Genomic DNA, 26987 nt, shown 5'->3' with positions numbered 1-26987 from the left:
CAGCAAGTTACAATACCAGGACATGATTTTGCTCCTGGACTCATTAGATCGGATGTCAAGAGCCGCCCAATACCGCAAATACCATCCAAACGTCGCATCTTACAAGGACAATGCTAAGCTTTGGTGGAAATACATATACAGTTGTACATTAGATGAAATTCGGAGACGTAGACGTAACTGGAAATGGGTTAAGTTACAAAATCACCATCAGTTATGCAAAGAATACTCCAAAGCCTACCAACAGAAGATTTTCCTTTCCAAACCTCCGGCAGAAGTTTTAGAAAAATGTGAGCATTGTGAGAAAAGTCTTGATGTTTTTAACCTACTTTTACTACGACAAAAAGTCAAAAATGAGGTACAGCGGACCAAGTCATTACGAGGACAAATCCAAAAGCCCCAAGGGTGGTTTTCAAATTGGTGGGTCAGTAGTCCAAAAGATGACAGTTCTGTTCAAAGTAGTTTGATCCAACAGTTAAACAAAGTAATGACTCCAGCAGAGAAAGAAAAACTCTTTAGAGCCATAGGATATCAAGAGAATGCCGCGCCTGATGAAACTCCTGTTGAATTTGTTGCTATGGACTTTAACTTCTTTATGGGATGCCTTGAGGTTGAGGTCAAGGATGAGGATTCTCAGGTGCTCCTTGGGATAATCTCAAATGTAATTGCCAGACTGCAGCAAAGACCAGCTGCACAAGCCCTTAAGGTGACGGTAAAAATGGAAAACATTGTGATCTCAGGATTGAAGCAGGAGAATATCAAGCCGGAGTTGGTCCAGAGTAGAATAAGCAGGACTTTTATGGACAGATGCGTAGGTCGGCATGACACCATGTTTAGTGTTTCTTTCGAAATTAATCCTTTAGATAGATCATGTGACCAGAGGATTCACATCGCATCATTGCCATTACACATCACCTACGACGCCTTAACGATCAACAGGGTATTTGATATATTTACCGTAGAGCGTAATTCCGTCATTGCCCGGCTACAAACGGCAGCTAATCTAAAGTTTGCTGAAGTTAAGCAAAAATCAGCCCTCGGTTTGCAATATGCTATTCAAAAGCACACAAGATTGGATATTGAAGTTAAACTTATGGGATTCCATGGAGTAGTTCCACATGGAGGGCGATTTACCGGCAACAACCAGTCTCAAGTAGTGGTTCAGCTAGAACAGATTACCATCAAATCCAAGGCACGCCCTGAAAATGAGTTGAGCATGGAGAACATGTTTAGACGGGGCATTACTGAGGCCGATATGATTAAAGAAATTTTGGATTGCAGCTACGATAGGTATGAAATTAAACTGAAAGATTGTCAGGTTAAGATAATCTTACCTGGTGATTATGAAATAACAAGGCGCCCTATGCCTTCACAACTAGAAGTAGTAATACCAGACCAATCTTTTGTCAGGCCCATAAGCCTTAAGGTTAACATAGGTGTAAGTCTTTTTCTTGAAGATCATAGGCTGCCTAAGTTTAAGATACATGCTGAACTTCCAACCATATCAATTACCTTTGCCGAAACTAGATTACTAAGCTTAGTATCTTTGTTGTTGAGTATACCTCTGCCAGAGCTAAAGAAGGAAGAAGAAGATCAAGAAATTAACATATACACCTCTCACCCTTCTCTTTTAAAATCAAGTGATAAAACCACCCATATTCACGAAATTAAGAAATTGTCTCCAGTATCAAAGGATGATGCCGTACAGTTTACAGAACTTGAGGCAAGTTTCCTCCTTAATGAGGTGTCGTTGACAGTGTTGAAAAGTTCAGAGGGAAGGGATATTTTGTTGGGAGAGTTTAAGGTACTTTTACTGGAAACAGAGATGGCACAAATGACGAGCGATCTTAATGTAAAAGTTCGACTTGGTGGTCTCAGTCTTACTCAGGATTACAATGGACAAAATTTGTGTATAATCGAAACTCCATTGTCAGATGGGATCCAAGATTATCTTTTAGTAGTTTCTTTCTCCACAGCCAAGGAGCAAAATCCTGAATTTCATCGCAATCATGGCTCTATAAAACAGCTACTGGAAATCAATTTCTCTAGTATATGCGTCTTACTTTACCCAGAAGCCCTCCTTGATGCTGTTCAGTGGATTAGTGCTGTGCAAGACTGTATGATTGAGGTGATCAAAAGGCAGAGATCAATTGAATCAAACCAGTCGGTAGGTTTAGGGACTGATAGAAAGAAAATTAGACAAACATCCCAAACGAACAATATGTGTCAAAACCCACCCAACATCCCCCTAGCAAAACGCAGTATCAGGGATTTTAAAAGTTTAAACCCAGTTGTGGATGCAATTATTGACCTTAAAATAAAAGCTAACTTTGGCGAGATTGTTATTATCATGGAAAGTAAATTCCGACAAATCGGAAAGATGATAATCATAGGGGGTAAATCTGATACAATTGTAAACAAGTCTTTTGTTAAAGTCGATGCCACTCTCAGTAACTTTGAGTTCATTGACCTAAGTAGAGAAACAAATTTTACTAAGGTGCTGAGTATTTTAGGTGATGAGGATGCTTTAAAATTTCACTTGACTATGCTAGACAGTGAATTAGTCCAAGAAACAGACGGTATCAATATGATTGTCAAAAGTAAAGTTGCTCGCAGCCGTGTTATATTCGTCAACTATTTGGTGATGTGCCTGCTAGACTTTATTAATGAATTCAATGTTCCTAAAGAAACCATCAGAGATGTTTCATTGGCTGCAGCTGAATTAGCTAAAGCCAACATTCAACAAGTTTATAATCCTTCTTTTAGGGTGATGTTAGATATAAAACTCAAAGCACCCATCATACTAGTGCCAGCTACTATAATGAGTTATGATGCAATTTTTCTGGACTTTGGTACGCTGACAATTTGCAATACTTTCTTAGACCATCATGTCACAAATGATTTTGAGGAACCTCCTAAAGTCATTGACACCTTGAAGTTGGGGCTTTATGATATTAAAGTTTCCAGGGTAAAACTGAATGAGGAAATGGAAGTAGCAGTGGAATGGCATATTATTGATCCAATCAGCTTTTGGTTTACAGCCAAGCGAAACGTCTCATGTGACTGGTTCAACGATGCCATTAACATAGATATAAATGGGCGGCTAGAAACAATCTACGCAAAACTGACTCAGGAAGATTATGTGATGGTTATGTCCATACTGTTTCAGAACCTTGGAGAATATCCCCCTTCAACCATCAGAAACAGTCAATGTTCATCCATCCGTAGCTCTGCTGTTTTTATAGGATTAAACCCAATCCATAACTTAGTAGCCATTCAAAGGGATATAGCTGGAGTAACTAAGGAATATAGATCAGAGGCAAAAGATAAGTTAAAAGACATTGGTAAAACTAAAATAACACTTATATTTACTCTAGAATGTATAGTCATAGATTTAATCAAAGGAAACACAAAAGAAAAATCAAAAAAGGCCATTGAAAAGGGGGATGGGTTGGCAAGATTTACTCTGGGTGAATGTTTATTACAAGGTTCAATTTTGTCTGATGGAACTTTGGATTTCAGTTTGCAGCTGTCAGACTGTGTTTTGGATGATACTCGAAGTTCACAGACTGGCAAGATAACCAGATACATGCAGCGAAAAACTGATGATAACAACCAAGGATCTTTAGTTGACATCATACTAAGGTGGAAAGGTAACAACTTGTTTTTCGATGTCCGCCTTTACAGTTACACACTAATTCTAAACATGCAACACCTGATGGAAGTTGTTGAGTTTTTTACTGGTAATGTTGAGTACACATCACAATCTCCTACAGTAATACACACAAAATGTCCGCAAGGAAATAAAGGTGTAACAGTATCTACTATAACACAACCTGAGAATAATACAATTTCTGTGTCGCTGATCTTGAAGCAACCAGATATTATACTAGTGGAGAACATGGACGATGTTGATACAAATGCTATAGTAATGAATGTTGAAACATTTTTTCAAGCTCGAATGACCGGAAGTGATATGATTATTAGTGGATCCTTGAATGACCTTCAGTTGTACTCTTGCTGGTTTGATCCTGAAAGAAGAGAAAAGTTCAAGGCTAAGATACTTAAGAAAGTAACACTAACTTTTGTGGGTTCCAACCCTCAAGGCCTAGGTCTTCATGTGGATGTTAATATTTCTAGCATTCGACTTGTAGTTTCTCCTGGTGCAATAGGGATTCTGAACAGAGTGTTGGCTGCAATGGCACAAGACAAACAAGATGCTGATTTAAAACTGGACGAGAATGTAGACCAAACCAGTATCTGGAAAATGCAGAAATTAGATGTTTCAGAACATTGGTTTCTAAGAGGTAAAATGACAGAAGAAGGTGCCGGTATGGTCAATATGGAAAAGACACAACCTACGCTGGATGAAGTGTGCAATGTGGCTGTGCCTACTTTGATGGTAACTTTAGAAACTGGCCTAGGTTCCAAGACGAAATCTTTGTTGCTACTGAAGTCAAATTTAAACATTCTCATTCACAATTGGAGTTCTAAGATTTCATTAGATAGCATAGTTTTGCTGGAAGTGTCCTACTACAATAGTCAACAAGAAGTTTGGGAGCCGCTGATAGAGCCTATTGAATCAACAAGCACCATAAAACCGACTAAACACATTCCTTGGCAGATGAGCGTACAGGTTGAAACAAACGAGTTCAAAAGTATCGGAAGTAATACAGACATTGTTGAAAGCATCAATAGTGTTTTAAAAGCAAAACCACGGATGATGATTACAATGGCTTCTAAGGAAATAATGGAAGTAACTGTCACTAAGACTGGTTTAGATGTTTTAGAGGATATTGTTGGGTCCTTCAACAATGCAATTCCAACACCAGATATAAAGATTATGTCAGAATCAGCGCCATATGAGATACAGAATGATCTTGGTTTATCTATCACTGTAGTTCTTACTGGAACAAGGTTTAAGATGTACCTCCCAGAAGGACATAAAGAAGAGGTCCATACAATTGTTTTGGAGCCAAAAGCTAAGTTAAACTTGTGTTTTGTCGAAGAAGAAACTTATGACCAGCTTGAAGAAAAACTGAGTGGGTCTCGTCTTACAAAAGAAAATTATCTTAAAATAATAGTTCCAGTCATGCAATATGAATTGGAGCTATCTGTAGTTAAGACAGGCAAGCATTATTTCTGTCTTAATCACCGAAGTGCAAGAAATGTTAAATGGGGCTTAGTCTCTGATGTTCAAGTTCGGGATAGGGTAACTTTTATATTTCTAAGAGGTACCATTCAGATTCAGAATTATTTAGATATTCCTGTACATGTTCACTTCATGACAAATACAAACGTGGAATTGGAACCTTCAGGAACAATTGAACCAAACGAATACCTGAACCTTCCTCTGCGAGCCATTTCGACAGCTACTAGTGAGCTATTTTTTAGTGTCAAAGGATTTGCCATATCTAGCACGTCTTTTGTGTGGAAAGATGTGCAGAAACCTGTAGCACAGACCAAATTAATTCAGTGCAGTTCTCAGAATATCAAGGATAAAGTACCATTTCTTTTTTGGGCTGAGGGAAGATCAGAGCAAATATTTTATGAACAGTCTGGTCGTCATACATCAGGCTCTAATTGTTACAACATTCAGCTACGACCTACTTTGGTCATCAAAAACTTCCTACCAATTGAAATATTCATCTGCACTCAGAGTCTTATAATGGAAAAACGCGTGCCTTCAGGTGAAAAAGAGCAGGCACATACAGCCGAGCCGGGAGTTTCAACTATTGTTATTAGAATATCAGGTTATCTGGACAAGGATTGGTCTTGTAAACATGAGATTGCAGCCAACCCACCTGAGCTGGATGTTTGGACGTTCCAATCTAGTGACACCAAATACCAGTTAAACTTAGACCTAGGAGTACTTTGTATTAACGAGAATGCCTCATTAGGGTTTACTCTATACTGCCCATATTGGATGATAAATAAAACAGGATTGAGGCTTGCATATTGGAAACCAAATACATCTCAGCGTATTTGGCAAAGGAAGGCAACATTAAATTTTTCAGAACATTCTGACGACACGAGCAGTGTTTCCTATCACCCTCCTCACTACAAAGGTCCAATTATGTTTTCATTTCCCGTTAATGAATTCTGGGGCAAGAAAAAAGCTTCTGTAATGGTGGAAAATGGTGAATGGTCGGACATGTTTCCTCTGGATGTGGCAGGAAGTTCAGGATGTTTGACTAGCAAATCGGATGATATGTTCCACCAGATTGGAGTCAACATAAAGCTGACACATAATTCACTTACCAAACTAGTTACCTTCACCCCTTATCATGTGCTTTTGAACCGCTGTGATTTTACGATTAATATCCAAGAAGTTTCAAGACCTACACACCCTTGGGTCAGTGTGGAGCCAGGTAATGTGTCAGCCTTTTGGCCTAAGAGTAAAGAGAGCAAAACTTCTGGGTTAGTGGTAAAAATTGCAGACTTTTCTGAAACAACTTTACCTTTCCCTTACAACCAAACAGGTACCCACCTTCTAACAATAAACAATAAACATGGTGGTATAAATGTAGACGTTCAAGTAATGGAGGGAGCAGTCCATATCACATTTGCTAACTATAAACTCGGTATGGCTCCAGCGCTTATTATTAACCACTCGTCACATTATATACCTTTGGAGGAAAAAGATATCCGATCTAGAAACCTAGTTCTACCTGCCAGCCACAAACTACTCTTTAATTGGTCAACGATGACAGAGCAACATCTTTTGACTTGGGGTGGGAAGAATTCCACTAATCTTAGAAGAGATGAAATTGGAGATTTTGATGTGAATCCGCAGGTCAAGATATATTGGCTGTCATTTCTTGATGGAATGCAGAGAGTATTGTTGTTTACTGAAAATGCAAAAATAGCCAGGGATATAGAGTTAGTTAGTGAGATGGAAGTATTTGACAGGGAACTTCTTTTTTGTTTCCATGGGATCGGTCTGTCCCTAGTTGATAACATTTCTCACCAAGAAGTTCTGTATCTCAGTATTACAAGCTCAGGTCCAAAGTGGGAGGCTAAGAAACCTGGAGGCAGAAAATTTAAACCAATCTCTGAACACACAAGTTCTCTGATTGAGACAGCTTGGGCTTTGTACATGCAAGAGTTGTCCTTTGATAATAATTTAAGTAACACTGTCCAAGTTGATGACTATATAGTTGACTTTACAGCAATGGAGATGCAAAAGCCGAATCGGAAAGAGTTAAAACGTGTATACACCTACGGTCTGTGGGTTAGGCTGAAAAGATCGCAACACCAGTGGCAACTGCATTCAAAAGTCGACAAATTGCAGATAGATTATCAAAATTATGATTGTGTCTTTCCAGTAGTATTTGCACCTTTTTCACCTCGCAAGACTGTCAAACTCAATGAAATGAGGAAACCATTTGCAGAAGTATCAATAGTTTGGCGAGTGAACCAGCACAGCGCGGTTCAGCAGTACAAGTATTTTAAGGTTCTTGTCCAAGAATGTCACGTCAAGGTTGATGTAGGATTTATCAATGCCTTAATTAAAATGTTTGAGGGAGGTGTGGCCAACTATAATGAGGCTAAATATTTTCAAGAAGACCTCTCATTTGTAGATTCAGCATTGATTTCACACATTGAGCTTCTGTCTTTTAAAGATCAAAAAAACTTTTTTGACTATCTACACTTTTCTCCTCTTAAAATCCATTTCAGTTTTTCACTGTGTCAAGGAGGTGTTCAAACTCAATCACAGACACCTCTAGGGCTCAATTTGCTCTTACAGAGTCTAGGTGTTACTCTTACGGACATCCATGATGTTGTGCTTCGTTTATCATTTTTTGAGCGGAATTGTGTATTTCTAAGCCATAAGCAGCTGCAATCAGATTTGTATATGCATTATCGAGGACAGCTGATCAAACAAATTCACGTTTTAGTGTTGGGACTCGACTGTCTCGGGAATCCCTTCGGGCTTGTGTTTGGAATCAAGGAAGGAGTGCACAATTTGTTCTACGAGCCAATTCAGGGAGCAATACAAGGTCCAGAAGAGTTTGCTGAAGGACTGGTGATTGGCGTGAGAAGTCTATTTGGTAACACAGTGGGAGGAGCAGCCAGGACTGCATCAAGAATAACTGGGGCAATTGGTAAAGGCGTAGCGGCTCTCACGTTTGATGAAGATTATCAAAGAAATCGTCGTGAAGCTATGAACTATCCTTCAACAACCAAAGAAGACTTGGCCAAGAGTGGTAAAAACTTTGTAATGGGAGTTGTGGATGGAGTTGGCGGAGTTGTTTCCAAGCCCATATCGGGAGCTAGGGAGGAAGGAGTTGGGGGTTTCTTTAAGGGATTGGCCACAGGAATGGTGGGTTTAGTCACTAGACCAATATCTGGTGCCATGGACCTTTTAAGTGGCTCCTTGAATGCTGCAATAAGGGGAGCTGGGATAGAAGAAGAAGTAAAACGATTGAGGAGCCCACGATATATACACTCTGACAACATCGTGAGACCATACTGCAAGCTGGAAGCTGATGGTAACAAGTTGTTGAAGGACTTGGGGAAAGGTAAATACTATTCATCTGATATTTATCTGTACCACGCTAACGTTGGGACTACAAAAAATCGCTGCACTCTGCTATTGACTGACAAGAGATTAATACTTCTTAACAGCAATGATTTTACCAGGAATGCAGTGGTCTTCACATTTACATGGGAAGAGATTACACAACCTCCAGTCATACATCCCAAAGGAATACAAATCCATATTGGTGAAGTGAGGAGAAGACGCTTCCATCCTCCGGTTAACATCGAAGTCATTATTGTTGAAAGTGAAGAACAAAGAATAATTTTAATGGAAAAGATTACCAGCTTAATTATTCAGAGGAAAGAGAAAAGTCTTTCTAAGAAATCATGAATGTCTGACTAAAAAACTGCCTTCTTAATGACTCATTTAATATCACAACAGTATTAATTATGCATTTAAATATTATACCTAGACGTCACGAATTTGAAATATACTTTGTTTTAATAAATGTTATACCAATCTAATTAAAAGTGAGTTTTTCAATCCATCCCCAAAATCATAGTTAAGAAACCTAACAACAACAAACATGTCTAGGTTGAATGGTAAATCTTACTCAGCTGAAGGCATGCTTCCTTTGATCACAAAAGATTTGTCATTTACAATGTTAGGGTTAGGACCTGCATGATTTTCATCTATATATAAATACCACAGTAGGTACCCATGAACTTTTGAACATAAAAGTCCTTCACAAAAGGATTTTTGAGATAAGAATTTGTCTATACCATGTTAATCAGGAATGTGAGCTATCATCATAGCAAAATTCAAACCTGTCGGTTTAGTATTTTTTGCGTTTACTTCTCACAAACATCCATCCATCCATCTATCCATCCATCCATCCATACATCCATACATCCAAACTTCCTCAATTATAATACTAGTAGGAAGTAAACCAGAATAGTAGAACATTACAATATATTTATTTTTGCTTCAATCTACATATGTATCCGGACATTTCAGCTAGTACAACATTTTCTCTTAACAAATTAATTATATTTTAATTAAATTATTTAAATTTATCTAATGATTCCCATTCTCAAATCATCCAAAGCCTACTAGATTTTGGACGAGTCAATTCATTCTATGGCAATCATAAGATTTAGACCCTTTGACTAAGTAAGTTATAAATAAGTTACCATCATAAAATAAAGCACAAACTACACGTATCGTCATAAAATATGAATACTCAACTTGTGCCAACAATAATCTATTTACAGAGAAATATTTTTTACAATGTGTTCTAATAATTAATTAGTAGGCTATGAGCTATTCTTGTTTATCATACAGAAAGCATGATTTGTTAGTTTATTAAATCTTCTAAATTATTAAAACATAGCTTTTATCAATGAGGTAAACCAACATTATGATTAATCAGAATGCTAAACACTGACTAATATGTCAAGTACTCATTAATAATTACAAGACTAAAGACTTGTTTACTGCAATTTACCAGAAATCAACATACACTTAGAGTAAAAATTTTTAAGTAAAAATAATGGTTAATAAGAAAAATACTTATACTTAGCACATATCACAAAATATGATTTGCCGATCAATTTTTTTTTGGTAAAATTTGATTGTTAAAGGGGAAAGTATATTCCAGATAGAATTTAAACAGGTCTAAAAACATTTTTTATAGATCTAAGGCATGAAAAATATTGTTAAACATATTTCTTAATTGTTTTTTAGTCACTGAAAAGTCTTCTCGTCCAACCAAGGTCTGAAGATGGGAAGAGTCGAAGGATAGTGTGTCCCTTGCTTTCTTCTCAAAGTTCCATCTGTACTTCTCAAGGGATAAGTGGCCATCATAATTGGCAGCTGAAGTTTCACTTCCTTTTCAAAACTCTTCGGATCGATTATAAACTGAAACCAATAATATAGTCAATCAAGGTATATATTTTCTTGTAAAACTGGTTGAAAATATTTCAGTACTCGTAAAGCCTTTGAGTGCCAAAACTTATCTCAATAACAATATTTTTATCAGAAAAAATACTAGGCAAGCTTTGAGTAACTAACTTTGTACTGACTAAGAATAAAGCTGGGTTTTCCTAGGCGCGGAAGCGTACCGCGGAGAGCGGACTCCTCATGTCTTAGGTAATTTATTGTTACTGTTTTCCTAGAAGCGGAGCGGAATGTCATGTTAATCACTTTTCCGCTCTCCGCCCTTCGCTCTCCGCGCTCCTCTTCCGTGTCTAGGAAAGGCGTCGTCCTGTAATCCAGCTACTAGGAGGTCACGAATTGTGGATAATTATAGGGATGCACTGTGGATGCGATGCTACCTGGTGTGGATTAACGTCCGCACTAGTGAGTACTACGACTATCCGCAGTACTATCCTAAATAATTAGACCAATTCGTTAATTACGAGGAAAAATGTGGTTCGGATTCCACTATAAACTGTAGGTCCCTTAGTTGCCATTAGCTGTATGGGCTATTAATTAACAGCTGTGTCTAAGGAACATGTCGGCCTTAGTCACTAACAAGACTACAAGATCGCGCCACTCATCCTACACTCATCCTTCACTCATATTTGGGTTAAAATACGCACATAGTGGCGTCCCCATCTTAAATAATTGATAATTGATAAACCCAGGTTTAGGGATGTGCGCCCCAGTATTAAAGTTCCCATGTTATCCTTATGAAGAACATATTTGTTTACATTATGATCAGCTGAATAATTTAATTTCTCTTAATATTTTAGCTGCAATTTAAGAAAACCTGTGCTACAAGGATTTACTGACTTGGTTTAAATGAAATATTTACTACCTTGAATTTGGGTTGGCGTAAATTATCACAATGGAAAAAGCAAGAAGCCTGGACGATTTGATATACCTACTAAAACAAAAAGAAAACTGAATTAATACTGTGCTGCATTTCTTGAGCAATCATTGAAAGAGCCGATTTGCAAACTATGGTAACATAGGAAAGTCATAGAACAACATCAAGTAAAAGAAATAGAAATAATGTATTTTTTTATTTATCATCATTATTATGGACTAGTTAACCGCCCGTGCTCCGCCACGGGAATATTGTCAGCAATAAAAAGACATAATAATTAACAAAAACTGTTTATCTAGCTATGTATTTTATTTACGGGCTGATTGATTTGTTTCCATGAAATAGAACTGATAGTTGACCTGTAAGAGCTAGCCTATTTATGTTTATCAAACCGTTATATTAGTATAACCAAATTAATGTTTTATTAATTCCAGTTTCCTTTGAAAAATAAATAATGTATGAACTGCGCAATGATGATAACGTACTAAGCTACTTATGGGGATAATTTGTTCGTGCATATTCATTGTGTGGAATAAAGATAGTTATTAAAATCACGCATCAGCAGTTAGTCGCATTTATCGGGACCGCACCGAAGTTGGCGGTTGTTTAACGACACACGCGGACAACGATAAACTTGGACAGATTAAGTTTCCAGGATATTCGTTTGCGTGCAACGTTAAACTTTGACACTTTTGAATGTGTCCAGTTTTGTCGTGTCTTGCAACAACACTGGACAACTTAAAAACGTGTCCAGGTTCGTCGATTGCATGCAACGTTGAACTAGGACACATTATTGCAGTCTGCTTTTATCGTTGTCTGATTAAGGCAGTGTCTTTTTTTATCCTAGTCCGCGTTTAACGTTGTCCAACTTCGACTTCGTCCCGCATTTATCGGATCTTTGACCCATTCTGTGAGTAACAGCTGTGTTTGCGTCGTAGATATAAAGTTGGCAATACTTTGGCTCAATGTTAGAGGGTATTAACTGTCCAATCCAATTGTAAAAGGAGTCCCGGTTCTTAAAATTGTATAGACTACCAGAATGATGTTGATTCATTAAGATGAGACTTATGAACTCGCCATTGCAAATGCAGAATATCTTGAGTAAGATTCCATCACCAACGATAAAATGTTTGTATGTTTTCTACTCATTAGCAATTATCTGTACAACCTGCAAGCGTATTTCCCCATGATTATTCTGGTGGCCGTAGAGAATAAATAATTTTGATCGGAACAAACAATTTTCCTCAACTACTATGGGTATTATTTCACGTTCCATGCTCCAAACTCAATTACTCATTTACCACTTTCCTTCGGATCGATCAGGAAAACAAATGCATTAAAAAAAAATACAAAATTTACATTGTAGTTCAACGTATCCAGCGTACTCGCCATCTCGAGAAAGTAAAGTTTGGTACTGCTGAAGTTCCCGTCCCCTACTATGGGTATTATTTCACGTTCCATACCTATAACATCCATACCTATACTCAGTTACCACATTCCTTTGGATCACTTAACAGGAAAAGTAACACATTTTTTGAAAATACAAAATTTACATTGTAGTTCCACGTATCCAGCGTACTCGCTATCTCTAGAATGTAATGTTTAAAGCTGCTGAACGCCAAACACTGACCATGAGTAAAACTCATCACCATAAAATGTTTGTATGTTTTCCACTCATTAGCTATTTTATGTAGGCTACAACTTGCAAGCGGATTTCCTTATGATTATTCTGGTGGCAATAAGGAATAAATTATATTAATAAAAAAAACAATAAATTTCCGTCCCCTACCATGGGTATTATTTCACATTCCATACTCAAACTTAGACTCAATTACAACTTTACTTCAGATCGCTTTGCAGGAAAACTAACGCATTATTTGAAAATACAAAGTTTACACAAATCATAGGCTATAAATAATGTTCAAATACATATAAAAATAATACATTGTGGTATAAAAAGTTAAAAAATTAAATTTTCCTTGTTCAAAATCGTGGTTTTTTAACAGGAAATCCTAGATTTTAATGACATACTTAAAGTGAGGTTATAAAAATAATAACAAATGTCTGGCAAACACTAAACAGCTGACGAATAGTTCATAAACTGTGTATATTATATTCTTCAATAAGACTTGTAGTGACACAACCTTTGAAGGGCTGTAGGTCGTAGCCCTTAGAAAAAACGTAAATTTTAAGGAAGTTAGGCAAATCTACGCACTATCCCCTTTAATTTGAGACATTATTCTTGTAGATTGGTCCAGTAATGACTGAGAAAACAGTGTTACAACTGTGTATTAAATAGATTTACATCCTAATGCGGCCATGAGTGGGAAACATTATTTGTAAAAAATACTAAAAACGAGATCAGCATTGGAAAAATTATCAGATATTTACAAGGAATGTTGAGGAGTATTCTATAATCTTTGAGTCGATTATTTTAAAGTGATTATGACTGTTATTCATTTTGAAATAACACCAGTAATACTTCGAAATTCTTCGAAACCGAGCAACAGGTACAATCGTAATTAATTAAATTAGAACACCTTTGCAAAGGAAACGCAACAGCAGCGCACTCCTGTATTGTGGACATTGCAGTATTTTAACTGTGAACATTTTTTTTATCTCAAAAAAATCTCGGAGTAGAGATAATTTTGCTTGAACAAACAAGATTTTTTTATCTGGCAAATTTTTCAAAAGTTTGAAACCCGCCCATTTATACTAGGAATCGGTGTTTCTTTAGACAGGGCCATTTCTTAAAAGTCAAATGATCAATGACAAATGGGCCCAACTTTGGAACTATCAAAAAGATTTTGACCTTTTTTCAGAATGTATTCTATCCCATTTCGACTGTTCCATGAAAAGAGCCAAATCACTATTATGAAATGGTGATTTGAACTATATTTAGACATAAAAACGCTGATAAAGCTGACTTTACGACAACCGCAAAGAGAACCAAATAGAAAAAAAATCTCTAAATAATGGGAGATACAAGCTTTTTACAATAAATTAAGACCGAGAAACTACTACCAGCACATACCAGCTGTGCTAATTGCGCTAACGCATTTGGAAAGACCATGCGAAGTTGAAAACTTGTTCTGACTGTTTTAGCGGGTAAACACTAAGCTTGCTATTGTGATTTTGCTTGTAATGTGTTCCTAATAAATTGATTGTTGTTTTTGGATAAAATCCATCAAGACTTGGTGTGGTAAATATTTACCCTATGCAAGGTCTCACGTTATAGCGATAGTCGCAGGCCAAGGGCCCACTAGAAACAAAAGGCCATGCTGCAGCGCGGGCAGCGCAACACTACATCACAAATCACAATGGTGGCTAGTTGTAAGACATAATAGCATTAAAATCTGACAAACAGCCAGCTTATTTACCTCAAACATGGGATATGGCAGTCCTATCCACAAGTGTGCCGTCATGGATCCTGCAACATGGCCTTTTTTTCTAGTGGGGCCTTGTGAATAATGCACCCAACTGTCCTCAGGATCAAACTGACATCCTTCATATTTCTAGAAGGAGCACTACAACCACTCGAGAACATGGTTGTTTTATAAGCAAAAATTAAAAATTTTCTTGCTCTGTCTCTTCTTGCTCTAAAACTGACTAAAGCTTTTTAAAATAGAGCCCAGCTGAGACCTCGCAGCAGATTAATGTTTTTAACGCCCTCGACATGGCCTTCAAAATATTCCCTGAGCTTCTTGTGAAGCGACACATTGCATTACTTACATAGACATCGTACTGTATCTTGATGAGGTGACAGCCACGTAGGTTGGTGGGGGGAAGAGGAGGAACGTAGAGTTGTTCGCTGTTCCATTCGTCACTCTCACCAGGTCTTATCTTACCTCTCGAGAGGGATGCTAACTCTCTGGTTTCCGACTGCAGCACCTTCCCCCTCGCTTTGTACTGTATTGTCTGCAATAGAGGTAAAATATGAGTCTAAAGCAATGTGGAAATTAGGTTAGGTGAAGAATGATGTAAAAATGGTGTTTTAATGGAGGGTGGTTGATTTTCTTAAATTCGGAAATGTCAACTGATGGGCGGATGACGGAAGATCAAAGCTAGACTGTGCAGCACAGTGTGATGTGAAGAGAATGATAGTAGAATACAGACTGGAGAACATTGTTTGAGCTACTGAATGCAAAACAAGTTGGAATTGAATTATAAATTAGGAGATTAGAGGTGGTGTTTTTGATTGCAGGTTGAGAGGAAGAGTATAAAAAGGAAGATAGTTTTGTTTGAAGAAATGATAAGAAAATAAGAAAGAATTTTAAGAAAATTGAGTGGACTGATGATATTAGAGGGAGAATGAGAGGAAGACTGAGAAAATGTGGAAGTATTACTTCAAAGGGAATGTGGAGAAGAGATTAGATAGGTATAGTAAGAGAAACTGTAAGGAAATAGGAGAAGGGTAAGGACTAATCAACGTCATCATCTGAAAATAAATGGAAGGAAATGAACAAAGATAAATTGAACTGGTTGTGTCAGTGGACTCTAGGTTAATCAGTATAGCTATGCATAGTTTATAAGATGTGCATAAATCATGACCCAACTAATATCAACCAAGAGCTTTAAGTTTATGTAAAGTCATAACAACACACACTCCTGTATCCAAAAATAGTACCACAGCAAGTCTCTAATCTGCTGTGAAGTAGTAATAAGGGAGATAGTTAATCTTATAGTACCAGCAGTGAATACGGATCCTGCAACAGACATTCTGTAGGTACATCCTAATTATAAAGAGGAGAGAGGAGAGATTATGTAAATATTCAGAATAATTATTTGTGTACTACTAGTTACTAGTGGGCGAAGTGACACTTTGCTGCACATGAGGGAAATGTTTACGCACGAGCCGTAGGCGAGTGTGGAAAGTTTCTTGAGTGCAGCAAAGGCAGTTTGCACGTTACACGTTTTCCTACAGTTACTAAAGCATATAAATAATTAGTCTTTGAAACACTGTACATAACACGTTTTTAGGTTAGGTTAAATCCCAACATTGAACAAAATGGGAAACGCTGCACCAGCTGATCGTAGTCATATCTTCACCTGTTGAAGTGTAGTTGCCAACCTATTTCCTAGCGTACACGGATTATTTGGAAAGTAAAAGCACCCTTTTTTGTGTCGTTTGGTTGGAATACTGGTGTGCAACAAAGTAAAAACTGTGGGACAAAGTAAAAAGTGTGAGGCAAAGTAAGTAAATGCAGCAATTAATTAGCAGCTTTCTGTACTATAATCAGTAGGTACAAGGAAGCCCACTTTGTTGGGTGACTGTAGGAAAAAATCAATGTATTACATTGGCTGTAAACAAATAGCCTTATAAACTGTTTTATTTGTTACATTAGTTGCCTTTTTACTTTCTTCCCCTATACACATATAGTTTTTGTAAAAATTTTCAATTTTGAGTTTTGAGTGGATATATCCGTTTTGCGCCCCCCCCCCCCCCCTGAACCCACAAAGTGGTTTTCAAAGTGATGTCTGTGTGTGTATGTGTGTGTGGATGTGTACAGATTTACAGACCACACCTGTACTCCGATTTTGTTGAAATTTGGTATGTCGGTACTAATCCATGGTATCTCCAGGCTTTTTTCATCTTTTCAAAATTTTGATTTTTAATGGTGATTTTCCCCATTACATAACAGAAAAATTGAATTTTCTCTAAAATGGCCCAAACGATTTTGATAAAAATTTAGTATGTTATAGTTCTTTAAACTCTGAACGAAATGGTACAAATACAGTTCTAAAGTTATTGTAACATAGGGTATTTTCCAATAAAAACCCCATAAAAAAACAACAAATCTCATTTTATGAAAAAAGCCGGTTTTGATTAAAATTAATGTGTTATGGTCCTTATAATTCCAAACAATATAGTGAAACCCCCAATTGCTGTAACAATACAGTTCAAAGGTTATTGCAACTTTTGTGATTTTTCCTATAAAATATCATAGTTACTCCCACCGCTTAGTTACCCATGATTAAGGTTGTTGACAAGTTTATAGCAGAAAGTATTTGTCAGATTGCTGATACTGTTTATTTAATATTGATATTAATTGTGTGTAATTTATAGTTCAATCGCTTTTATTCTAAGTAAAATGTGATGTTTTATTTCCAATCTTGTTGTCATAAAGACAACCTATTGAGAAAATGTTATACAAGTTGTAAATTTAAAAGATAATGTAATTAAATGTAAAATCACTAAAAATATCATATTACCGAATTTCAAACACCTAACTTGTGACAGTTGTTGATACCTCAGTAAGTGATGCCTTGGTGGATTTAATGGTAACTTTGCTGTGGTTCTCCACAGTTGCAGAAATGCCGATGGTCTCGCCAGGTACGTAGCCACCTCGGTCTAGAGACACCCGACAGACGACGGGACCAGAGTTGACACAGCTGACTCCCAACTTGTGCTCTATCTCACAGCGGAAGGGTTGCTGCAACAAGATGAACATTTGAAACAACAGCAAAATGTTGTTGTTAAGTTATAATCAATTGTCTGGCTTTAAGAATCAGAAGAACTGCCAGGGATTAGATAAAACACCACAGGAGGGTGGATACCTCCTGGACAACCTAAGAAGAGGTGGAAAGAGAAGTGCAAGATGATGAGACCATGATGAGAGTTGAAGAAGATGCTAAGGCTGTGAGCCGTCAAAGCAAATTGTTGGTGAGGACAAATAACACTTTGAGTGTAAAAAGCCACCACGGAAGTAAGTAATTATGGAATCTTTTGGTGGGGTTTTCAATACATAGAAAGATTATAACTTCTTTTCTTTTCTAAATAGGTAGACCTGCAGTGGAAAGTGGAATCCGAACCACTAGATTACCGCATTATCAAATATCTAATAGCTATTGGTGATTAGAAGGATTTCATTATGATAATTTTGAATTGGAGTTCCTAGATCTTAGGAACAAATTCTGCAGGCTGCAATTTTTTTGATTGAATGAAATTAAATAATAAACTATAGGTAATAGAATATAACTATAGGATATAGGGATGTAGGGACCCCCTTGATTAATCTTTGAATGATGAAAAGGCCATGTTTTTATTGTGTTTTCAATTTGTAATATTTTTTTAGAGGTTGGCAGCCTTTTACCTAGCATTTGGCCATCCACAAGGGCCACAGGGGCCTGTGCGTGGAATTTATTCAGCAGAGCAAGGGGTGGACTGTACTGATAAAAAATAGTGGCAGGTACCAGTATCCGAACCCAGGATATTGCTACACGGACTTCGTGGCGCCACTGACTCACCAAATAAATGTATCTCCTCCTTTTTAGACTGTTAAGATCAACAACCAATAAACGTCAAAATTATACAAGCATAAACTGTAGGGTTTAAGTGACAGTTACTTTATTGTTGCAACTAGATCAGACCTATTAATGGTTGATAAGTTGTGGGGTGTCAGAAGTTGTTTTGATATTTTTTATAAGACTGAATGCTTGACTTAGCTGTTGTTGACTGAATGTTTTTATTTTATTTCTGGGGGAGCACTAAAAGGTTTATTTGCTCTTTGATTACCAGAGGACAAAAAATATGATCTATAAATAAATGTTATGTGGTAAAATAGTTTTAAAGTTACTGAAATAAAAATAAATAACCAGTAAGAATCAAAAATATCTTCTAGTATACCAGGCAAACAGGCCTGAAGCTAAAGGATCTAGATAAGGATATGACATACAAGCAAGTGAAGTAAGCTATACGTGCAGATAAAAGGTACAGCCCATGTCTTTAAACGGGTTTTCAATTTTCAAAACTTACAGACAAGATGTTGGGCTCTAGGTTGAGATCTATGGGGTTCATGACAATGAAGACCTGTTGATTCTTATGTGTTAGACCATTGGGTTCCCTCAGTGCTGCTTTACAGAAGTATTGGACCCAGCCATGCTTGCCCAGGAAGGTGGAGGGTAGACCTAGAGGTAGCCCGAGCTTGAAGGGAAAACTGTGGATTCCGGGAGAGAGTAATACTGGTCCCTGGCCTGGAAAAAAATTAATTCAGTTACAGCAATTTGTTTTTAATTGGCATAGTTTATTCTTAAGACTTTTAGTATCTACTATATTGCACAAAAGTATACATTCAATTTGAACTACAATGAATTTAAGGAATGGACTAATAACTCATCCAAAAAGTTGAGAGATTTAATTTGATATTTTTGGTCTCACAAGAGGTTGCTTCTATAGAAGAACTGTAGTACAAAGTAGAGTTCAACTGTTTTAACCAGGGTACGTGAAATTCTTCTCTGTGATTAGTTAGTTGTAGATTCCATTCCTTCTTAATATTTAAAATGGTAAACATTTCTCTCTTTGATTTAAGTGACAAACTTAAATCAAAGAGAGAAATGTTTACCATTTTAAATCTTCTGCTGAAAAAAGTATTTGTTGAGAGAACATACTATAGTTCGGCCGCTTAGAAAGCGACCTCCTCCAGCATTGGTTTAGCATTAGCGCGCAGGTCGTTTTCTAAGCGGCCGAACTATAAGAGCTAATCACATTCTAATTAGAGTGTGAAGACAGCAACACTTTAGTACAGAAATGAATCGTTGATTGTTTTCTGTATTGGTAAGCCTGTGGCTATTTCTTGAAAACTAGTGAGCAAAAGGAAGTCCACATATAATGGAAGGCTTATCAAAGTTTTACATTATCGTAAATGATCACCATCAAAAAAGCATAAAGATGATTTTAATAGGATTCCATGTGATAATGTAAACTTTCTATCACAAATAAATGCAGTACCTAATGGAACATTTCCCCCCACCCCCTTGACCGTGCTTGTCCGTGTTGGTCTAGCTCTTCTTATACGTCTGTATATTATTAGTGTAAGCGTTGTTCAATAATGGAATATGGTGAGTTGAGTAATAAATGGCAAAAAACTGAATCTCACTTTTTATGTCAAGATTGATGTACCGTACACACAAAAAATATTGAATCCAACTATATCTGAAACCACAATAGTTAAAAAAAAACCAAACGTATGAAAGATAAAAGATCAGAAACATAGTCATGTATTTCTTCCATCAAGGATTTCAATGTAAAAAATGTCCACATGTGTAGCATCATAAATGACCACAGCTTTCACTGCTGCAATGCAATCTAATGACAGAGAGTGGTTTTTACATGTGCTTGTGCTTGTACTAGACTACCGTTACTTACTACTAACATGTGAATGATGGCAATGCATGGAGAAAGTTAGATTTAGAACAGAGACAAACAGCTGTCAAACAATACCAGCCTACAAGCATGTCTGGTGATAGAATCATGAGAGATATCCAACCAGATATGATAGGAAAATAGTAAAAGTAGAGGTCCATGAGAAACTGTAAGGAAATTATTTAAACTGAATAAAATTTTTGTGACTTGTGTTTTAACTATGAAAGAGTGTCGCCTATGATAAATGGGGAGAAATTAATTACCAAGCTGGATAGCTGAGTGGTTATAGCACTATTTAATTAGAGAGTCATTTGGTTCGATCCTGGGAAAACTCAATAGATTTTTGATACTTAAAAACTGGACAAAGCTGTCCTTGATCATTGGCCTTTTTTAATAAATGGTCCTGATTAAAGAACAAGTTCATCCAGCCAATAAAACTACACAGATCACCTCTGGACATAGAAAGGACCAAAACAGTTGCTAAAGGCAATATATAGATATGATAAGGATGAAAGGCAGTCCTAAAAGAAGATAGATAAAATAAGACTGGGACGGGTGGCGTCGTCCTGTAATCCAGCTACTAGGAGGTCACGAATTGTGGATATTTATAGGGATGCACTGTGGATGCGATGCTCACTGGTGTGGATTAACGTCCGCACTAGTGAGTACTACGACTATCCGCAGTACTATCCTGATAATTAGACCAATTCGTAAATTACAAGGAAAAATGTGGTTCGGATTCCACTATAAACTGTAGGTCCCTTAGTTGCCATTAGCTGTATGGGCTATTAATTAACAGCTGTGTCTAAGGAACATGTCGGCCTTAGTCACTAACAAGACTACAAGATCGCGCCACTCATCCTACACTCATCCTTCACTCATATTTGGGTTAAAATACGCACATAGTGGCGTCCCCATCTTAAATAATTGATTGATTGATTGATTGATTGATTGAAGTAAAATATCTAAGATCACTTGGTCGTATAGAACCTAGGACAATTAGTAGAAGAGCCTTTTGGAAACAATATTAAGCGTAAACCTGGGACAACAGGCAACCAAGCCCACAATGGCCTTAAGGTACCTAACACATCTCTGACTTCTGACTTCTTATATCTGCTATAGAAGCTAAGTACCGGTACTTACCAGGTTCTCCTAAAAGCCTCATGCGGAAGTCTATGTAGTTTTCTCTGTCATAAACTCTTTCTTGCCTTTGACTGTGCAACCGGACAACTCCTTCCCCCACCACGTGGAAATGTAGCCCTGCGGACAACCAGAATAATGAGACTATTTAAATACAAAACGATGTTGTCTTAACACTTTATAAAACACAGAGACAGAACATCTAAATAGCTTAATCAGTGGTCGATTCCGATGGTTGTCCCAGCTGAAAGGGTAGCACTTAGCAGCCACTCCAAATTGTCATATTGCTGTCCATTAGAACTGTATATTTTTTAAATTAACTGTTATCCAAATTTGACTTAAAATTCTCCATACATTAAAAAAAATACGTTTTTGCTCAATGTCAGTCTGTATCTCAATAGTGTCAATTATTTTCTCAATCTCAATGGTTTCAATTGTTTGCACACATTATGATGAGGATTATCAGAACTTTGACATTTAAGTCCAAATACATTTTCCAAAGAAATAAGTCATTACAAGTTTACAAATAGACAATAAGGCCTTATAATTTTTTTCCTTCGCCAAAAAGTGATTTTCAGCTCAGCAAGAGCAGGACAATAATAGTAGCATCTCATGGTTGTGAACAGCTCACATAATGTCTCGTCCCATCTCACACAATCACATTGTCTGTCAGTAGAGACTGATGGCATATGCCTGACATTCAGTAGGCCTGTTTTTGTGTCTATTGTCTGATGAACTAATTTGACACACATCTCTAGATGTGCTTTTGTATCATCCGACAAAACACCTTGAGGCCCCCCATACACGTAACGATCGGCCGGCCGGCGAGGGCCGGAAGGCCAATCTGAACAGTTTGGCCTGTGAAAGGACGGTCGGTCCCCATACACGCAACGATTCGCCTGCCGGCCGGACTGAAATTTCTCCGCCTAGTGGCAAGTGTGCAGTCAGTTTTCGTACGGCAAAAACGTTTTTGTTAACTTGCTAAAAGCTGGATCTTTCAAGTCCCTGTTGTGGTATGCCTTTGTTTTGACCCTCCGCCGATATTCATGCTTTCTGTATTCTTCTATAAAGGCTAGCACATGCTGATTAGTCCACGTAGCCATATTAGTACAAATACTGAACAAAAAATAAAGTTAGGTTATGTCAATGACCGTGCCTGAACTTAAAAATGAACGTAAATAAACAAAATAATGCTACTACTGTACTGTCGGCCTTCCGGCGGCCTGCCGGCGACCCCATACACGTAACGATCGGCCTGAAGGCGGGGGTTGGCCGGACGACACACGTAACGATCGGCCGGCCGGCGTGGACTGTTCAGGCCGGGCCGGCCGGCCGATCGTTACGTGTATGGGGGGCCTGAGAAGTAGGAGAAGAAAAGGGGAGGGGTTGATTCATCAGCTTTAAACCGTGGACGTCATCTATAGGACTAAAGCCACCTTCGGGCTCAGAAACATATAATATATACCTAAAAGCGGGGATGCATTTTGAAATTTTGATAGCCTAAAATTGTAGACTCTTATGAAAATAAGCAGAAATTTCAGCTTGGATAAACTTATTTTCGTCAGTAATCAGACAAAATATCGAAATTATTCTTTCATACAAAACAGAAAAAGTAGGTGATTTTTGACAAAATATAGTCATCTTGAGGTCAAAAATGTTAGAGGAACTGCTAATTATTCATCAATATTTTAACATAAAATGTCTGTTCACTGATACGATTTTATTGATATGATGTTATAGTATAAATAAAGCAAATTGTATTGTAACAAAATAAACCACAAAATATAGGTCCTATACGAATTATTTGTACAATTTCTACAGAATTTAACTGAACATTTACTTTTAAAACAGGATCTAAAATAGGATGTACCATTTTTGCTGTTTTGAAATGCAATTACAAACCAATAATTACCGCTATTCTGTTTACTACCATCTATCACCGATAATGTTTTAGGTCAAATATACGTACGTAATGTAGACTGACTGAGGTTTAAGTTGTAAGATCATTGACTATACATTAAACATTTATTTAAGTAGTTAGTAGTTCACAATGCTATTAGATGAGGTTATGTGACAAAAATCAACGGTGGAATACATTGACTACATATGCATAAGTGCGCCATCCAAACAGATGGTCGGAAAGGCGTTCAGGTCAAACAGTTTTGGCACTTATCGCATCCAAGCGTAACCGGACTGGAGTGTTGAAATGCCGGAGCTAAATTGGGATAACGTTATCGTGCAAGTGTCGGTTGTCGGATAATTTCGGATAACGTGTCGGATAATTTCGTACAACGTTAGATAATCGCAGAAAACGTTGGGTAGCGTGAACTACTTCTCAGCTCTCACATGATGATGAATTAGACTTTTAAAGTGGTTAGCGGTCTCGGTCTTTGATGGCCTTGGAATTTGATACATATCGGGTATGTGAGAGAAACTACCAAATAAGGAAACGAGCCCGTATAATTCAAAATCAAAATTTACTTTGGCTATTGCAAGTAGTCCCATATCGTCAAATATGAATGTCCGTTACGGAATTGTAGATTGGATTAACTACGACCATAAACATTTAAATACCGTGAAGAAAGTATGCTGGGGAATCTCATCAACGAAGCAGTTGTTTAAAAGTACAATCCGGTAGTTCATTTACAATCCTTAAACGTTTATTGTCATCACTTAAAACGCCAATTATTAGGCCTATTATTGCTATTACTGGCTACAGCCATTGAATATATATTCAATGCTACAACTTTGGGATGGACTTTTCAGTTTTATCTTTGACTCTCAATAGATAATAGCCTTATACAGATGATTTATGGAAAAGTTATGTAGGCCTACTACTATCATTGTACTGTATTGACTATTGGATACACAAGCTACTATTAAGCCTATTTATCTAGGACAGCTTGGTCCTGTTTCGGACCATCAAAAATTTTTGAATTGTCCCAGAATGAAACTGGTGATTTTATGAATTTTCGTTTCGAGTAGCCTACTATGTTCCCTCAACCTAAACCTGACGCTTGCCAAATATGCACAAAAATATCATTTACCAAACTGATTAATCAATAACAATAACCCCCGTGGTTCTATCAAAATATTACTTATTACCATAGACAAAAATGTGTCTATGTTATTACTTAAATGTAATAACTGTTTGAAGGATAATCCTATTGTTAAAGTATCGAGGAATCAGCTAAACTACGCTCCACATTGCTCAGTCGTGCCAACACCGCACTGTTGTTATAGTTAGGTTATGTTGTGGTTGAGGTTATGGTGAGCTTTCACCACGAGGTGACGGCCATCTTGTTACGTCATGAGGATGAGTAGGTCGCCGACATAGCCTCTGGGTGGAGTCGCAGCGCAGTCACTGATTACGTACACCAAGGTAACATCTGGAGCCTGACTTGCACTTAGTGACCTTCAGGACGATCTTTGGTTCTGATAAGACCATAGCTTTCAGTGACTTGAACATGAAATAATCCGGCATAGGAGGCCTACAATATTTTGTGCTGTAACGATTTTGAGCTGGTTGCCTGCTCCCAAAATATGTTCGGTCTCTGATTCTGCACTATGAATTTAATCATTGCCTGTAGCAAGGTGCAAACAAAGAACAGGCTTGAGAAACTTTATTTTATTTCTATGCCCTATTTTTTCGTGACTTTTGGGATCCAAAAATTAAGTTCGTGACTGGTAGACCCTGTGGTTGTGCGTTGTATTAAAATGCTTTAATAAAGGTTATTAATCGCTCAACTTATAGTAATTAATTAAACTCCATGTTTTAGCCCCTGAGTTGTGACATAGTTATAAATAGGTATTCACCTTTGTCTACAGCTTAATCTGTTACTAGAAGTATACACAATTTGTATTCGTGGCTTATACAGAAAATAATGTTGTTGATACAATTTTAAATGACAAACTAAAATATAAATAAAAATTGATATTCAATAATATTTTAGACCAGGATAATAGACCAAAGGCAGGAGTATACGAAGGTCAGCCGATATGATGCCTCCAGTCGGAATCAGTTCAGATCGCGGCAATGTCAACCGGGACTCCTTGTGTGTGCGACGACAGGACTGTTAAATTCAAACGTTGTATTTTCATCAAATATAAAATAAAATCAAAGACTATGGACTCTATAGTCTGTGGTAAACTGATGTTCGTGTTGTGTGTATTAACAATGACGACGCTACATCATCTAAATATTTCACGCCTGATGATGGCATTAATTCCGAAACGGCCGTAACACAAGTTGCAACAGATTGAGCTGTAGACAAAGGAAAATAACTATTTTTAATTATAGTGTTCGCACTCAAATCTGAATGTTGCTGGCTTAATCCTTGGCAGAATCGATTCTGAACTCGTATTCCGTTTGTCGTCCCGTCTAATCCAAGCTACCTTAATAAGTTAGAAGTTATATACAAAACTGTGGTTTGGACCATCTAAACATGAACCTTAAAATTTCAATTGGATAGCACACAGATCTAATACTCATTACCTAATCTAATCATAAGGTCCGTAAGAACGTATTTGACATTCAAATTTGCTGTAGAAAGCCTTATCCATGGATTTAGCAGTATTTTATTTATATACCTTATAAATCAGTTTGATTCTTCATCAACTAAATAAAACTACCAATTATTTGTAACCCGTAAAACTCATCTAGCCTATTATTAACCTCAATTCTGTTCTACATACGTTTGCTTTGTTTTCTCACTGAGTGCGAGTGTTGTTGTCAACCCGTCGTGAAATTGCTGTCAATATTAACAACAGTTTGTTTACTAATTACCAAACAAGTGTGTTCCTAATTATTATTGGAAGCGAAAGCCACAGGAAACAAACTAAGAAGATTCCAGATGGTGTTTACAAAACAATGGATCATTCATTAATCGAACTTTACTCTATAAAATAAACAAATTTTCCGTAATTTTTTTCAAAAAATCTGAAACGTTCTTAAGATTACAGTAAGAAATAAAAGTGATTCAATAACAACCCTGATACAATTCAGACGATGAAAAAGTACGGTAAGCTACGTAATAGGCCTAACAGGATCATTTACAAAACAATAAGGACAACCAATATTAAATCGATGCAACAATGTAAACAAACATACAAATTGACCGACAATGTTACCCAATAATTCGCATGAAATACTCTAACATAGGAATACCCTCAATTCGCAAATGTTCCTGAATTTCTAACCGACTATTGTTGGTTTCTGATCACTTAGTTTTCGCATCGCTATGTTGTCACTCCTGCAAGCCCTGTACGCCTTCAACACAACATAAACTGAAACCGGTTGTAGCTCTGGACGAAGGCGAGAGGGCGCACCCACGTTCCGGTGTGCTACGGGCTGCATTCCACGGACATATGGTTATTTTAGGATAACATTT

At 37.2% G+C, this 26987-nt stretch overlaps 2 protein-coding genes across 2 annotated transcripts in view; one reads left to right on the top strand and one right to left on the bottom strand.

Moving 5' to 3' along the window:
* The first annotated feature begins 484 nt into the window (after positions 1-484).
* Positions 485-8955, top strand: LOC128997548 (intermembrane lipid transfer protein Vps13). Its single transcript, XM_054423188.1, has one exon. It carries the CDS (start codon positions 485-487, stop codon positions 8870-8872), a length of 8388 nt encoding a protein of 2795 aa, XP_054279163.1. The 3' UTR covers positions 8873-8955.
* Positions 8956-9448: 493 nt separating this feature from the next.
* The window catches only part of LOC128996459 (arrestin domain-containing protein 4), a 34382-nt gene continuing 16843 nt past the window's right edge, over positions 9449-26987 (bottom strand). The window contains exons 2-6 of the mRNA XM_054421802.1: positions 21601-21717; positions 19072-19289; positions 17567-17749; positions 15048-15233; positions 9449-10402 (exon numbers count right to left, since the gene is read on the bottom strand). Of these exons, the coding sequence (XP_054277777.1) occupies positions 10229-10402; positions 15048-15233; positions 17567-17749; positions 19072-19289; positions 21601-21717 (878 nt within the window). The 3' untranslated portion in view covers positions 9449-10228. The remainder of the gene's footprint in view (positions 10403-15047; positions 15234-17566; positions 17750-19071; positions 19290-21600; positions 21718-26987) is intronic.

Source organism: Macrosteles quadrilineatus, unplaced genomic scaffold (assembly GCF_028750875.1).
Source record: "Macrosteles quadrilineatus isolate MER2022 unplaced genomic scaffold, UCM_ALF_1.0 Scaffold_6__1_contigs__length_79288215, whole genome shotgun sequence".
NCBI lineage: Eukaryota > Metazoa > Arthropoda > Insecta > Hemiptera > Cicadellidae > Macrosteles > Macrosteles quadrilineatus.
The sequence above is the reverse complement of the archived record's forward strand: the minus strand, read 5'-3'. Positions and strand labels throughout refer to the sequence as shown.

Excerpts from the sequence above, each read along its gene's own strand:
- LOC128997548 (XM_054423188.1), top strand. The coding sequence starts at position 485 with ATGACTCCAGCAGAGAAAGAAAAACTCTTTAGAGCCATAGGATATCAA.